The sequence below is a fragment of the Arvicola amphibius genome, chromosome 10 (genome assembly GCF_903992535.2).
Source record: "Arvicola amphibius chromosome 10, mArvAmp1.2, whole genome shotgun sequence".
Taxonomy (NCBI): Eukaryota; Metazoa; Chordata; class Mammalia; order Rodentia; family Cricetidae; genus Arvicola; species Arvicola amphibius.
Window position 1 is genome coordinate 87,907,076 of NC_052056.1, and position 16,662 is coordinate 87,923,737.

General features: G+C 47.3%; 1 protein-coding gene across 2 annotated transcripts; it reads left to right on the plus strand.

Moving 5' to 3' along the window:
• Positions 1-235: 235 nt before the first annotated feature.
• Positions 236-14,955, plus strand: Sumf2 (sulfatase modifying factor 2). 2 transcript variants are annotated; one of them, XM_038346567.1, is made up of 9 exons: positions 236-357; positions 2,721-2,877; positions 6,345-6,456; positions 7,366-7,410; positions 8,034-8,184; positions 10,349-10,404; positions 12,359-12,443; positions 12,571-12,715; positions 14,725-14,955. In XM_038346567.1, the coding sequence occupies exons 1-9, from the start codon at positions 267-269 to the stop codon at positions 14,807-14,809; spliced, it is 927 nt and encodes a 308-aa protein (XP_038202495.1). In that variant the 5' UTR covers positions 236-266; the 3' UTR covers positions 14,810-14,955. The 2 variants fall into 2 exon arrangements, with proteins under 2 accessions (XP_038202495.1, XP_038202494.1); XM_038346566.1 differs by lacking the exon at positions 14,725-14,955 and adding an exon at positions 14,281-14,717.
• Positions 14,956-16,662: the final 1,707 nt, after the last annotated feature.

Consider the following 16,662-nt stretch of genomic DNA (forward strand, 5'->3'; position numbering starts at 1 on the left):
GCTCCTAACCAGCTGCAACTCCAGCAACTTGGGCATGCACGCACTCAACATTACAGTACACAAACAATTTCAGGATATATGAGTTCAGTCCAAGTGGATAAGCCAGTGTTTAATTCATTCATGGGCGGTCCCCGCGGGCGATCCACCAAGGAGCGCCACCTGGGTCTCCTAACGGCTCTGCCATTGGTCAAAGAGCAGGGTGCTTGCCCTCAAGCAAGTGCGCAGGCGTGAGAAAGTCAACCCAGAGACCGGTTTCGAGCAGACGCATGCGTGCTGATTCCTTGCTCGTCGGCATGGGTACCTCGTTCCTTCTCTTGTCTCTGCTGTGGTTCCTGTCCAGTCCCAGGCTTCAGCTAGGTCAGTGTTCGGCCCAGTACCTGTTTACCCCATTCCTGAGCACCTGAAAAGGGATGGCACCCAACCTTTCAGATGCTGCCCCCGCCTCGGGAGGGTTTTTGCGGGATCTCGGGTCGCTTGCTAGGGGCTGCCCACCATGAAACTGCACTTCGGTTTTGTGAAGCAGGGTCTGTCTGGTATGCAGCTCTGCCTGGGCCGTTGAGTGCCGAGAGTACTGCACGCTGGTTTTCCTGCCCTCCCAATCCCACTTCCCTATCTTGAGCTGGTGCACTCACGTGTGATGCATAGCTTTTATTTGTAGAAAGTCAGCTTTAAAAGGTCAAGATCACAAAGTCACACAGAAATCCGATGCCATCTCCCTCTTTACAACTAACAGAACCCTATCGTCTGTTTAAATACACCTTTTTTTTTCTCTAGTTACTGGTTGGATTGAACTTTTTTGTTTTTTTTGTTTTGTTTTTTTCTTTTTTTTTAAAGATTTATTTATTTATTATGTATACAATGTTCTGTCTGTCTGTATGCTTGCTGGCCAGAAGAGGACACCAGATCTCATTACAGATGGCTGTGAGCTACCGTGTGGTTGCTGGGGATTGAACTCAGGACCTCTGGAAGAGCAGTCAGTGCTCTTAACCTCTGAGCCATCTCTCCAGCCCTTGTTTTGTTTTTTTCGAGACAGTTTCTCTGTGTATCAGCTCTGACTGTCCTGGAAATCGCTTTGTAGACCAGGCTGGCTTCGAACTCACAGAGATCCTCCTGCCTCTGCCTGCCAAATGCTGGGATTAAAGGTGTGCGCCTTTAACGGCTTGGACAGAACTTTCTGAGTGTTTTGCCTCTATGTATGTGTGTGCCTGGTGCCCACGGAGGTCAGAAGAAAAGTGGTAGGATCCCTGAAACTGAAGAAACGTGGTCATAAACCACTGACGGGGTACTGGAACATGGGGTGTCTGCAGGAGCAACAGGTGTTCTTACACGCGGAGCCATTTCTCTAGCACCCTGTTTTATCTTTGAGGCAGAGTAACTACGGCTCCCTGTCTGGCCTGGAGCTCTATGTAGTAGACCAAGCAGACCTCGAATTCATGGATGTCACAGGTTTCTTAGAGCTGGGATTATAGGTATATAAAAAAAATGGTCTTAGGTTTTATTTTGTTGTATTTTGAGACAGGGTCTCACTCTGTAGCTCTGACTGGCTTGAAACTCACAGAATCCACTTGCCTCTGCCTCCCTTGTGCTGGAATTGAAGGTGTGTGCCATCATCAATTTGTTATTTTATTTCATTTTTGAACCAGTCTCACTCAATAGCCAAGGCTAGCCTGAAACTCAGGATCCTCCTACCCCAGCCTCTCAGTTCTTAAGTGCTGGGATTGGAGGTGAGTCACCCCATCTGTCTTTTTTGTTTTTTGTTTTCTAGACAGGGTTTCTCATGTAGCCCTGGCTGTGCTGCAGCTCTTGGCCTTGAACTCACAGAGATCCACCTGCCTCTGCTCTCTGGGTATTGGGATTAAAGATGTGTGCTACCACTGCCTCACACCCCCATATGTCTTTTTAAAACTTTTTTTTCTCTTGAGACAGGTCTTACTCTGTAGTCCTGGCTGATCTCACTGTGTAGACCAGACTGGCCTCAAAATTACAAATATCTGTCTTCAACTCCAAGTGGTAGGATTAGAGTCCACCATCAGTGGACTTTAAAAGGGGGGGTCTTTTATTTTTCCTCTGTGTATATGTGTACCATGTGTATGCAGATATTGGCAGAGGATAGAAACTTAGCCTGGTCCCTAAAACTATTTTTAAGATTTTAGTTTATTTATATTGTAATTGTTGGATATTTAATTCCATTTTAATTTGATGTTTCCCTACTTACTCATTTTGATCCCTTGGAATTATTCCTGAAATGGATAGAATTGTGTCAGAATGAGAAGAGGGCTAGATGCAGCACCCTGAAAGTCTGGGTGTGGTCACTCATCCCTTTAATTCCCGAGAGGCAAAGGTAGGCAGATCTCTGTGAGTTCCAAGCCAGTCCAGGGTTGGAGGGAAGGGGAGACCCAGTGCCTTCTCGCCTCTGTGGGTACCAGGCACACACACAATACACTTATATACATGCAGATAGACACTCATAAAAATATTTTTTTTAAAAAAAAAAGCTGGGTATGTTGGAGCACATCTTCAGTCTGAGCACTCAGGAGGCAAGAGGGAGTGAAACTCTGTGAGTCTGGGGCCAGCCCAGTCTATATAGTGTTCCAGATGCGCCAGGTCTTCAGAGTGAGGCCCCATCTCAACAACAGCAAAGGCTATAAAGGGAAATGGTGAGGTAAGTGATTTATGTACAAGTATCTGCATGCATTGCTCCTACCTGTCCTGTTCTGCAGGAAGTGCTCAGGCTCCTGCCATGGTGCAGCTGCCAGGTGGGCGATTTTTGATGGGGACCAATGCTCCAGATGGCAGAGATGGCGAAGGGCCTGCCCGGGAAGTGACAGTCAAATCCTTTGCCATTGACGTGTTTCCTGTCACCAATAAAGATTTCAGGTATTTCAAGTTTTGGTGGGTTTTGTTTTGTTTTGTTTTGTTTTGCAGGGGGAGGTAAGGGTGCTGGTCTTTTCTAATTCTAATCTTCATGTCTCAAAAATAAATAAATACAAGAGATGGCTGTAAGACATTAAATAGAAGCTGGGCAATAGGGCTGGAGAGATGGCTCAGTGGTTAAGAGCACTGATTGCTCTTCCAGAGGACCCAGGTTCAATTCCCAGCACCCACATGGCAGCTCACAACTGTCTGAAGATCCAGTTGCAGGGGATCTGACACTTTCACACCAATGCACATTAAATAAGGTTAAACCATAAAAAAAAAAAAATAAAAAGCAGCTGGGTAGTGATGACACACAGCTTTAATCCCAGCATTCAGGAGGCAGACGCAGGTGGATCTCTTGAGTTTGAGTCCAGTCTAGTCTACAGAGTGAGTTCCGGCTACTCAACCAGTGAAATCCTGTCTCCAAAAACCAAAAAAGAAAGAAAAGATGTTAAATAGAAAAGTATCTTACTAATCACAAAAAATATTACCTCATTTGTTATTTCTTAAATCATGTACATGAGTGTTTTGCTTGTATGTTAGTATGTGCACCCACATGCATGCCTGGCACCCTCAGACGCAAGAAGAGGAAGTCAGATTCTCGGGAACTGGAGGTACAGAAGGTTGTGAGTTGCCATGCAGGTGTTGGGAATCCAACCTGGCTCCTCTTTAAGGACAACAAATGTAGCTGGGGATGGTGGCACACACCATCAATCCCCACACTCAGGAGGCAGAGACAGGTGGATCTCTGAGGTCGAGGCCAGCCTGGTCTACAAAACAAGTTCCAGGACAGCCAAGGCTACACAGAAAGACCCTGCCCCCCCCCCAAAAAAAAATCAATAAGTAAGTAAATAAAAGCAAAACATACTGATACTGAAAAAACACAAACAAAGCATAGGTGAATCTGATGCACAGTGCTAGTCAAGAAGAGCCAGAGCCAGACTCTCTGCTGTCCAGCTCCATGTGACGAATCCCAGCACCGGGGAGACTGAGGGTGAAGATGAGATTGGTTGTGTGAGTTTCGGGCTAGCCTGATCTATAGAGAAGGCCTGTCTCAAAAAATAAATAAATAAATAAGCCAAAAGGACATTTTCAGAAAAAAAAATGCCATAAAAATAAATGGTTACAGAGACAGTTGGAAATTTTGGAAGTGATTGATACAGTTGTTTTTTGAGTTATAGTATAATCGCAAACATATACTTTCTTGGTTTGTTTTAGTGACAGTCTCGTGTTTTAGCTCAGGCTGGTCTGGAACTCATGGTCCTTTCTTCCTCAGCCTCTTGGTTGCTGGGGCTACAGGTGTGTAGATGTGATTACATGCTTTTATTTATTTTATTTATTAATTTATCTATTTATTTATTATTTATTTTTCTGAAGGAAGACCCTAGATTCAAATGGCATGCAAAAACAAAGAGCGTTTATTATTGTACTAGCATACGCAGGGTTGTTTATCTGCACGAAATAGCGACAACGGCCGAGAGGAATGTGCAGGCTCTTTTTTTAAATATTTATTTATGTATTAAATATTTATTTATTATGTATGCAATATTCTATCTGTGTGTATGCCTGCAGGCAGAAGAGGGTACCAGACCCCATTACAGATGGTTGTGAGCCACCATGTGGTTGCCGGGAATTGAACTCAGGACCTTTGGAAGAACAGGCAATGCTCTTAACCACTGAGCCACCTCTCCAGCCCACGTGCAGGCTCTTTTTAAGCTTAGTTAGGGGAATTTCAGGGATGGTTAGGTCATCTCAAACACAATCGATTATGCAAGCAACAGTTATATTAGTATATTTTTAATTGGTTGAGGTTTCAGCTTTGGACATACTTGGGTAAGTTTTAAGGGGGTCGTGGGAATTGTCCTTGAGACATTGTGGGACCGACTCCGGCCTTGTTTGTGTTCTCTCTCATCCCTGTTGTCAAGAGTGTTTGGATGAACAGCCCTTTGTTTAAATAACTGAAATTTAGGCCTAGTTTGTGAAGTGGAGGAAGTTTAGACCTCTCTATTTATGTACTGTACAGGGGATTAAGCCTAGGGCTTCACCACTGCTAAGCGAATGTTCTGTCAATGAGTTGTCATCTTCAGCCCAGTATGTTGTATTAAAACTCACAGAACTATGCCCGGTGTGGTGGTGGTGCATGCCTTTAATCCCAGCACTGCCAGGCAGAGGCAGGCGAATCTCTGTGATTCGAGGCCAGCCTGATTTTTAAAAAGTGAGTTTCAGGATAACCAAAGATACACAGAGAAACCCTGTCTTCAAAAACAACAATAAAAACAAACAAAAAACTCTCAGACTTGCAATCTGGAGAGATGGATGAGTGGTTATGGTCACTTGCTCTTCTTGCAGAGGACCAGGGTTCAATTCCCAGCACCCATGTGGCAGCTCACAACTGCCTGTAATTCTAGTTCCAGGGGACCAGATGCCTTTTTCTGGCCTCCTTGAGCACAAGACAAAAAAGTCTTGCATATACATACATGCAGGCAAAAATACGCATAATTATAATAAATATATCTTTTTAAAAAGCTCTCAGAACTAGAAGTAGAGGATTCAGGCTTGGTGGTGTACCCCTTTAATCCCAAGAGAGGCAGGAGGATTTCTGTGAGTTATGGTGTGCTAATGAGTTCTAGGACAGCCAGGACTACATAGGAAGACCCAGAAAGTCTACACAGAAAGACTCAAAATAACAACAAAACACTAGATGTAGAGAGATGGCTCAGCAGTTAGGAGTGCTTGCTGCTCTTCCAGAGCCAAGCTCAGTTCCCAGCACCCGGGTCAGGTAGCTGGGGACTTCAGCTCCAAGGAATCTCAAGCCTGTCTGGCCTTCATGGGCACTGCTTGGATATGGTGCATATCCTGCCCTCCACACACATAAATGAAACTAATGAGATAAAATATTTTCTTAAACTTAAAAAGAAATCCCTCACAGAACTAAGCCAGGCATAGTGGCATATGCCCTTAATCCCAGGAAGGAAGAGACGTAGCTATCTGTGAGTTCGACGCTAGCCTGCTCTACCTACTGAGTCCCAGTCCAGCCAACAATACAAAATGAGACCCTGTCTACAATGAAACTCGCAGACTAGAGTTGGTTGTGGTATTACACTCCGGTTTTCACAACACTCAGGCAGGAGAATTTGGGTGTTCAAGGCCATCTTGGACTATATAAGGAAATCCTGTTTTATTTGTTTATTTTTGGTTTTTCGAGACAGGCATAACTAACTCCTTTAATAGAAAAAAAGAAAAAGAAAAACTGTCTTTGATAGAAAAAGCAAAAACGAAAAAAGTAGCTTTCATAGACAAAAGAAAAAAGAAACTTTCTCACAGGTGTCAGGCTAATTTCCCAAAGCTCGTGAACAAGGCTCCCTAGAGCGGAGGACAGCAGGGAAGGGCGCGGAATCCTAGCTGCCAAGTGAACTGTCTCTTCCCAGGGAATTTGTCCGAGAGAAAAAGTTCCGGACCGAGGCAGAGACCTTCGGGTGGAGTTTCGTCTTTGAGGATTTTGTGCCCCCTGAGCTTAGAAATCAAGCAAATCAGATGCCGGTGAGAGAGCTGGTCACAGGACCGGGACGGAAGGGGGTGTGCAGAGTCTTCTGAGGGAAGGGGAAGGGGTCAGCTGGGTGCCATGGTGGAGGCCGGGTGGAAGACAGAGAGAAGGAATACATACCGCTATGTTAACCCAAGCAGCCAGGGTGGTAACCGCCAGGCCTGATGGTGAATGCCTGGAAGCGCAGTTACTTGGGATGCTGGGGCAGGGTAATAAGGTCAAGGGCTGCCTGAGCACTCAGGGAGACCTCGTCTCAAAATGGAATCTTTAAAAAGGGGGCTAGATGTAGCTCAGGGGCAGAGGGCTCGCCTACTAGCTTTTGCAAAAACGTGGGGTTCAGTTCTGGGGTCGGGGGTTGGAAGAGAGACTGATTCTCCTCACTTTGGCTTTGCTTGGGGGGTGCTTTGTTTTTGTTTGCTTTTGAGACAAGGTCTCAACTATGTAGCTGGCCTGGAGCTCACAATGTAGCCCAGGTTGATCTTGAACTCGCAGAGCTCCTCCTGCCTCTGCCTCCTAAGTGCTGGATTACAGGTGTGCACTACCGTACTGGGTTTACGCAGTGCTGGTGACCGAACCCATGGCTTCGGGCATGCTGGGCAAGCGCTCTGCCCACTGAGCTGTGTGCCCAACCCCAGAGTACCATTTGAAAGATTCTATCCATAGCCAGGTGTTGTGGCGTATGCATTCAATCCCAGACTCAGGATCTCTGAGTTTGCGGCCAGCCTGGTCTACATAGTGAGTACCAGTTCCGGTCCATCCAGGGCTACATAGTGAGGCCTGTCTCAAAACAAAACAACAACAAAAAGAGTCCATGCACAGCCCGCAGTCTGTGTTCAGTGGCGAGTGGAGAAGGCTCCTTAGCTGGGTCAGAGCGTCTAGCCCTTGTGCTGTTTCTGTCTTTGCAGTCTGTTCTCTGGTGGCTGCCAGTGCAGAGGGCTTTTTGGAGGCAGGTGAGTATTGCTTCCTTTGTCTCATTTTCTGTGACTACCTCTTCTTGGAAATTTGGTTTCCCTGAACCCCTAGTCCCTAAAAACACCAAGGATACCGGGATGCTTTCATCTGTTTGGTTTTTGAGACAGGGTCTCCCTGTGTAGCCCTGACTGGCCTGGAACCGGCTATGTAGATCAGGCTGGCCTCAGACTCAGAGCTCTGCCTGCCTCTTCCTCCGAGTGCGGGGAGTAAAGGTGTGCGCCACCGTGCCTGGTCAGCCAGGAGTGCTGTTTTAAGGACTGACGAGGACATTTCAGGAGTATCCCTGTTCCTTCTGCGCTAATTCTTTCCCATGTTTCTTGGGGCTCTCTTTACTGACAAATCAGTCTTTTTGTCCCCCCTCCTTCCTCCTCTCTCATGGCATCTCACTCCGTAGCCAGGTTCCCCCTCCCACACTCTTCTGGGTGCCGGAATGAATGGCAGGTGTGTGCAGCCACGGTCCTGTTTCTCACTCACTGAGTCATTGTTCCCGACTTCCTCCCTCTACCTCATGCGAAAGCTGAACCGAGGCACCCCAAGTCAAGCCTCTGTCAGCCTTTCCCGTAGATCCCGGAAGTCCGTCTCACTTCTCCTTGACTGTCAGCCTGCAGGTCCCGGCTCTGGCATCCGAGAGAAACTGGAGCTTCCGGTGGTACATGTGAGCTGGAACGATGCTGTCGCTTATTGTACATGGCGGGGAAAGCGGTTGCCCACAGAGGAGGAGTGGGAGTTTGCGGCCCGAGGGGGCTTGAAGGGTATGTAGATGCCAAGGCCACTCTCTCATCTTCCTGCCCCTCCCTGCACTGGGGCTAGAAAGGCTGGAGAGGGCCCCGAGTTCCCCCAGTAATGATTTCTAAAACTGGTGAGGGCAATTGCTGTTCTGTGGTTTCATCTCCGATCCAGTTTAGACCAGTCATCTGCAACGCGACATAAAGGGACTTACAGATGGGCATACTGGGAACTGAATTCACATTCTCTGGAAAAGCAGCAAGAGTGCTTATCTGACTGGGCAGTGGTGGTGCTCACCTTTAATCCCAGCACTCGGGAGGCAGAGGCAGGTGGATCTCTGTGAGTTCGATGCCAGCCTGGTCTACAAGAGCTAGTTCCAGGACAGGCTCCAAAGCTACAGAGAAACCCTGTCTTGAAAACAACAACAACAACAACAAAAAATAATGTTTATCTGCTCATCTTTTTTTTTTTTTTTTTTTTTTTTTGGTTTTTCGAGACAGGGTTTCTCTGCAGCTTTAGAGCCTGTCCTGGAGCTAGTTCTTGTAGACCAGGCTGGTCTCGAACTCACAGAGATCCACCTGCCTCTGCCTCCCGAGTGCTGGGATTAAAGGCGTGCGCCACCACCGCCCGGCTTATCTGCTCATCTTGAAGCCCTAAAATATTTTCTTAGAAAGCTGAGCATAGTGGCACACACCTTAAATCCCAGAACTTGGGGGAGCAGAAACAGGAGAATCTCTGTGAGTTCAAGGCCCATCCCTGGTTTAAATAGTGAATTCTAGGACAACCAGAACTGCATAGTGGAACCCTGTCTCAAAAAAAAAAAAAAAAAAAAAAAAAAGAAAACAAAAAAACAATAACACACACACACACACACACACATATATATATAGAGAGAGAGACAGAGAGAGAGCCAGCCAGGTGATGGTTGTACATGCCTTTCGTTCCAACACTTGAGAGGCAGACACAGGCGGATCTATATAAGTTCAAGGGCATCCTGGTCTACAGAATGAGTTCCAGGACAACCAATGCTACACAGAGAAAGCCTACCTGGAAAAACAAAATGAACGGAAAGAGAGAGAGAGAGAGAGAGAGAGAGAGAGAGAGAGAGAGAGAGAGAGAGAGAGAGAGAGAGAGAGGGAGAGAGGGAGAGAGGGAGAGAGGGAGAGAGAGATTCTCCCTCTGTCGCCCAGGCTGGCCTGGATTTACTGTGTAACCCCAGCCATACTCCCAATGGCTCTAATAACAGGTGTGGCAGCACAGGCCTTCAACCCCAGCACTTGGAAGATAGAGGCAGGCAGATCTCTGTGAGCTTGAGGCCAGCCTGGTCTGTGTAGTGAGTTCCAGGACAGCCAGGACTACACAGTGAGACCGACCCGGTCTCTAAAAGAAAATAATAAGAACAATAACATCTGTGCGCCTCCACACCTAGCTAAGTTACATTTGAATAAATACAATAGAACACAATAGGTCGGGCAAAGAAGAGTTACCGGAAACTCCACTCCTTTTCCACAGAGATTAGAGTCTCAGCATTTGGAAGGCTGAGGCAGGAGCATCACCACAGTGGAAGGGAGAAGGAGTCACGGAATTTGCTCATGAATCTGTCCTTCAGCCCTGACTATGTAAACTGTCCTTAGGATGGAAACCAATTTCCCACGCTAGGCACTTCTGTACTCTTCATGAACACAAGGTTATATCAATAGCTTTATTTTATTTTATTTTATTTTACTTTTTTGCTTTTTGACATAGGGTTTCTCTGTGTAGACCTGGCTGTCCTGGAACTCGCTCTATAGACCAGGCTGGCCTCCAGCTCATAGAAATCCACCTGCCTCTGCCTTCTGAGTGCTGGGATTAAAGTCGTGGGCCGCCACCACCACAGGCCAGTAGTTTTAAAATGTAGCAAGTGAGTTGCTTTCTACCTGTTTGTAATTGCATTTTAAGCCCAGCTAACAAGCTCCTCATACCACCCCCATTGTGTGTCCCTCCGCCACACTAAGAACTGCAGGGCTGTGGTGTCCAGCGGTCTAATGAGATTCTATCTGTTTCTCCCCAGGTCGGGGGAGGACTCTGAATGAATGGAAGGAAGTGAAGTCAGTCTCCCTTTCTCTCCACCTCCTCCCTTCCTTCTGGCTTCCTTGTTCTTTTTGTCTTTCCACCCAGTTCTTTCTTTTTGGTCTCTTTGTTGTCATGCAGGCCAGGTTTATCCATGGGGGAACAAGTTCCAGCCAAACCGCACCAATTTGTGGCAGGTAAGACCCACCTTCCTCCTTCTCCAAGCCTTGCTCGAGCCCTGCAGAGGGACCGTTTCAGTCCCTGGTGGGACTCAGTGCTGTATGGAGCACCGCTAAGGCCATGGACACAGACGACAGGGCCTAGCAGGGCCTGGTAAGACAAGGATGTCCTCCCAGGAAGAATCACAAGTTCAAGGCCTTACCGAGCAGCTAACACAAAATTTAAAAATGGATCACTGGGCAAGGGTGGCACACGCCTTTAATCCCAGCACTCAGGAGGCAGGGGCAGGCGGATCTCTGAGTTCCAGGTCAGTCTGGTCTACAGAGTCAGTTCTGGGACAGGCAGGGCTACATGGGGAAACCCTGTTTTGAAAAAAAAAATTTTAATGAATGTACAGTAGCAAGACCCTGTCTCAATAAAATAAAATAAAACAAGATAAAAAAGTAAAGATATATGTGGGTGTGTGCATGTCAGAAGACAACTTATGTGAATTGATTCTCTCCTTCCATGCCTGTCTGGGGATTGAACTCAGGCCCTCAGCCCTGGCAGCAAATGCCTGCATCTCACCAACACCCTTGCAACATCGTTAAGCACTCACTTATTAAAAGAGATCATGCAACAGACTATCATATATTGTCGAGCTAATGACAGCCCGGTCATCTTCCCTTGTGGAGGAGGAGCCTCTAGTTTGTTGGGCATATGTGTGCTCTGTGCCCAACATAGAGCTATAGACCTGTGCATGTGTGTGCAGGTGTATATGTATTGTGTCTTCCTCAGCTGCTTATCCACTTTGTATTTGTAGCACTTAAAAATTTTTAAATTATAATTTAAATTTTAAAAGTTGAATTATAAAGGCATGTGGTGGCCTTTAATCCCAGCACTCAGAGGCAGATGCAGGCAGATCTCTGAGTTAAGGGCCAGCCTGGTCTACAGAGTGAGTTCCAGGACCGGTGCTGGGGACAGAACTCAGGTTCTCCTGGGCCCTCTACAAGCACAGTGGTGCAGTGCATGCAGTTTTTTTAAGACCTTTTTATTTATTTATTTTTTTGTGCATTTGTGTTTTATCTGCAAGTATGTCTGTGCCAGATCCCCTGGAACTGGAGTTACAGACAGTTGTGAGCTGCCATGTGGCTGCTGGGAATTGAACCCGGGTCCTCTGGAATGGCTGTCAGTGCTCTTAACTGCTGAGCCATCCCTCCAGCCACTCCACAGCATTACTGGGGACAGGACTTCTCAGTGGGAGATGGAGCTCAGCATTTCAGCTAGACTGCCTAACCAAGCAGTCCCAGATCTGCCTGCCTCTGCCCCCCAGAACCGGAGTTGCAGATGCATGCCCTATGCCCAGCTTTTATATGGGTTCTCAGGCTATGAACTCATTCTCATACTTTAAAAAAAAATATTTATTTATTTGTTTATTTATTTATTTATTTATTATGTATATAATATCCTGTGTACATGTATGCCTGCAGGTCAAAAGAGGGCACCAGACCTCATTACAGATGGTTGTGAGCCACCATGTGGTTGCTGGGAATTGAATTCAGGACCTTTGGAAGAGCAGGCAACGCTCTTAACCACTGAGCCATCTCTCCAGCCCCCTCATTCTCATACTTACACAGCAAATGCATTACTCATTGAGTTGTCTTCCCAGCTCCTGAACCCCAGTTTTGATAGAAACAACAATAAAATTGAACAATCACATCAATAAATACAAATGGTATATTTATATTTAAGCAAAAGCAGGAGCTATGTGACGGTATTGACTCCAGGGCTTCTATCCCAGGCTGGGGATGCAGGGCATAGATGGTTAGTTAGAAACAGCAGTGCTCTTTCCAAAGCTCCATGTAAGGGAACCTGAGGTCACCGTCCTTCCCCCACGCTGCAGAGTAAAGTGATCATTGTTTTCCTCTGGGTGGACAGGGCACCTGCCTCCGGACGGGCTGATAAATTTTACACTTTCATTCTTCTTGTTAGGGAAAGTTCCCCAAGGGTGACAGAGCTGAAGACGGTTTTCATGGACTGTCACCAGTGAACGCTTTCCCCCCTCAGAACAACTACGGTGAGATCTCCTATTGTATAGTGTCTGACAAGGTGGCCGAGGAAAATCTCCCCCGGCCTCCCGCGGTATCAGGTGGGTGGAGGGAGTCCCCTATTCCCCCATCTAATAACCCACTGCTACGCTGAAGGACTATACGACCTCATGGGCAATGTGTGGGAATGGACGGCGTCCACATACCAATCTGCTGGCCAGGATATGCGTGTCCTCCGGGGGGCGTCATGGATCGACACTGCTGACGGCTCAGCCAATCACCAGGCTCGGGTCACCACCAGGTAAGGATCTTAGGTCAGGGCACCACGAGCCTCTGTAGCCATGGCTGAGGGTGTGGATGCTGGGCTCCTGGGTCCAAGTGGCCCAGAGCTGGCGCGGATGCTGCTTCTGCACCCCATCCCAGCTCTTCACGCCAATCCCTTCCTCGCCCGCCTCTTTCAGGATTACAGCTCACACCTCTCACCCTTCTTGCACCTCCTGCCTCCACTGAAAGTTCTAAGAGAAACAAGCCAGTACTGCTGACCGTGGGAAGTAAACATGGGTCCCCAAGACAGCCGGGGGACCCCTTCCTGAGACTCAGCAGCAGTAAGGGAACTTTCCGGCAACCTCACACTGTGGGGTCCCTTCTCACAGGGAGCAGGGCAGAGGGAAGGAGATAGAATTGCACATGAGTAGGTCACAGCCGGGAGGCATGAGCTAACCCACTCAATTAGCGCTGCAGGCACAAAAAGTCAGTGCTTAGAGTCATTTGTCAGGGAGGTGTTGGGACTGCTTGTCTCATGGTGCGGTCAGTGGTGGCTCCCCCAGCACTGAACTCCAGCCTTCAGGACTTCTGCTTTACTCACTGTAGGTTTGATTTGTTTGGCCTTGGCCAAGACCCCTCAGGCTTTGTAGTTTCAGGTTGTAGGTTTGGATGATGGTGAGGCCCTGCCTGCCAGAGCCAACTAACTGCATGTATCAGTCAGGATTCTTTAGAGTAACAAAACTTATAGAATGAATTGCTGTCTGTCTGTCTGTCTGTCTGTCTGTCTGTCTGTCTATCTATCTATCTATCTATCTATCTATCTATCTATCTATAGCTATATAAAGGGAATTTTTTTAGAATGACTTACACACTGTGGTCCAGCTAATCCAATGACGGCTGCCTGCCTGCACAGAAGGTCTAAGAATCCAGTAATTAATTGTCCAGTCCATGAGACTGAATGTTTCAACTGGTCTCCAATATACACTGGAATCCCAAAGAAGTCGGCTCTCATGCCAGTGAAGGAATGAACTTGCTAACAAAGTAAGAGCAAGCAGGCAGGAAACAAAAGCTTCCTTCTCCCATGACCTTATAGACTTCCAGCAGAAGGTGTGGCCCGGAACAGAGGTGGGTCTTTAAAGATTTGGATGAGAAGTGCATCTTTCCACTTCAAATTAAACAAAAAATCCCTCACAGCTGTGTCCCTCCATTTTTGAGTTTTAGTTAATTCCAGATGGAGTCCAATTGACAACAAGGAATAGCAAGCATTACCTGCTGTGAAACTCATTTCTCACCTACAAGTGCATTGAGCGCAGAGTAGGAGCCACTTACCTATCAGTGGTCATTAAGATCGTCTTCCAGCCTGGCGGGGGGTGGGGGGGTGGGGGGGTGGGGGTGGCACACGCCTTTAATCCCAGCACTCGGGAGGCAAAGGCAGGTGGATCTCTGTGAGTTCAAGACCAGCCTGGTCTATAAGAACTAGTTCCAGGACAGGCTTCAAAGCCACAGAGAAACTCTGTCTTGGAAAAAAAAAAAAAAGATGATCTTCCATTGCAATCCTTTGTGGCCGCTCAGCTCCCCATTCTCTCCTCTTACCCCTTGTAGCACACGAGCTGGAGTTGCCTTCAGACCAGCTGCATTAGTTACTATCTGGCTGCTGTGCAGAGACACCTTGGCCAAGGCAACCCTTGTGAATGAAAGCATTTCGTTGAAGGCTTGGTGACAGTTTTAGAGTCTTAGTCCATGGTCATCAGTGGCCAGAAGCAGACAGGCATAGCACTGGAGCAGCAACTGAGATCATGACATCCTGATCCGCAGGCAGAGAGAGGAGAGACACTGGGCCTGTTGTGGACTTGTGAAACCTCAAAGCCACCCGCTAGTGACACACTTCCTCCAAGGAGGCTACACCTACTCCAATCCTTCTTAGTTCCGCTACCTGGGGACTAGGCGTTCAAATAGATGAGCCTATGGGGGCCACCACACCGGCTCTCTTCCCAGCAGACCCCATTCCCCCAACAGTATGCACACTCTCTCCCTGTTCTGCCACAGGATGGGCAACACTCCAGATTCTGCCTCAGACAACCTGGGCTTCCGCTGCGCCTCCAGCACAGGCCAATGGAAGGAGGATCTGTAAGCACCCAGGCAGGGATGGAGAAGGCCCTCCTCGGTCCTGCCCACGTTCCAGAGGCGTCGGATACCACGTTCCATGTCAGCCTGCAGGTGGCCTCCCTTTGAGCCTCCTTCTCTCTGGCAGATGCTTCCTAAGGGCAAAAGAACACTCAACCCAAAGAGGGGACTACTGTAGCTTGCAAGAGGAGGGCCGGGATGGTCATGGCTGGGAGGTGGGAGTTTCTGAAGTGCGGGATTACGGACAAAGGACTCCAGTGCTCCAGTATCTGGAGCAGTTCTCCAAAAGACAGCGAACGGAAAATCGTTCCCTCTCAAGCAGGCCATGGTGGCGCACACCTTTAATCCCAGCACTGGGAAAGCAGAGGCAGGGGGGTTCTCTGTGAGTTCAAGGCCAGCCTGGTCTACAGAGTGAGTTCTAGGACAGCCAAGGCTACACACAAAAAAAGAAAACCTGTCTCAAAAAAATAAATCTTTCCATTCTTCCTCTCTGATTCAGCTTTCAGTTCTCCTGGGAAAGTCTGTAGAAGGAAAATGCTTTCTTTGTGTGATGGTGCCCAAAGCCTCCCTGTTTGTTGTTTGCAACAGGGTACTCATCATGTGACAAGACAGGTCTGGAACTCTCAGTCCTCTGACCTCAGCTTCCCGAGTGCTGCGGTTATACACAGGGCCCAGTAGTAAAACACTCCAGTAGAGCAAATAATTTACCAGGTGAAGCTGTGCATTGTAGGAGTAACAAGGTCTGTGCTCTTCTAGCTTCTCCTCTGGGTGTTAATCATGTAATCATGTAGGGGCTTCCATGTACCTCTGCAAACATGTCTCTGGAGAAGCTCTGGTTCCCATGGTGTTGATGGATATCATGAAGTCAATAAACTCTGCATTTGTGTATCGGAAAGGTTTGTTTTTTGTTTTTTTTTTTTTTTTGTTTTTTGAGATAGGTTTTTCTGAAGCTTTGGAGCCTGTCTTGGCACTCGCTTTGTAGACCAGGCTGACCTTGAACTCAAAGAGATTTGCCTGACTCTGGCCTCCCGAGTTCTGGGATCAAAGGTATGCGCCACCACCGCCTAGTTAAGTCCACTTTTTAAAATTGTTTGAGACAGGGTCTCATGTAGTGCAGGCTGGCCTCAAACTCCTTGGGTAGCCAAGAATGGCCTTGAGCTCCTGATCATCCTCCTTCCTCCACTTCCTCAATTATCAGTAACCTTGGGCTCATAAAGAAACTGAGATGGGAGCTGGAGAGATGGTTTAGCATTTAAGAGAACTTGTGCTTACAGAAGAGGGGTTCAGTTCCTACCACCTACATGGTGGCCCCCAACTATCCAGAACTTCAGTTTCGGGGCATCTGACACCCTCTTTTGCCCTCCACAGGTACTGCAGGCAGGGGGTGCACATAATAAACAGCTGGATGAAGCCCACATAAAATACATAAGTCTAAGAAAGGAGAAAGAACCCAAGACCATGAGGAAGGTGCACAATAAAGAAGCCAGGAGGCCTCTAGCTCCCAAAGCACATGTGCTCTCTGCCCTTCCACTCCTGCCTGGCACCACGGCCTGTGCTGCATTGGATCTATCTATCTATCTATCTCCTATCTATTAATCTATCATCTATCTATTAATCTATCTATCAATCAATCGTTTATCTGTCTGTCTATCATCTATCTATCTATCTATCTCCTATCTATTAATCTATCATCTATCTATTAATCTATCAATCAATCGTCTATCTGTCTGTCTGTCTATCATCTATCTATCTATCTATCTATCTATCTATCTATCTATCTATCTACTTTTATCATACCAGGGGTTGAACTTGGGGCCTTACACTCACCACAGAGTTACATTCCCAGCCCTGATTTTATTT

What these genes read in the sequence shown, in the direction of transcription:
- Sumf2 (XM_038346566.1), top strand. Translation starts at nt 267, where the DNA reads ATGCGTGCTGATTCCTTGCTCGTCGGCATGGGTACCTCGTTCCTTCTC. An exon ending in AGAGGGCTTTTTGGAGGCAG is followed by an intron (nt 7,411 to 8,033) that starts GTGAGTATTGCT and finishes CTTGACTGTCAG; the next exon opens with CCTGCAGGTCCCGGCTCTGG. An exon ending in CAGGCTCGGGTCACCACCAG is followed by an intron (nt 12,716 to 14,280) that starts GTAAGGATCTTA and finishes TACCCCTTGTAG; the next exon opens with CACACGAGCTGGAGTTGCCT.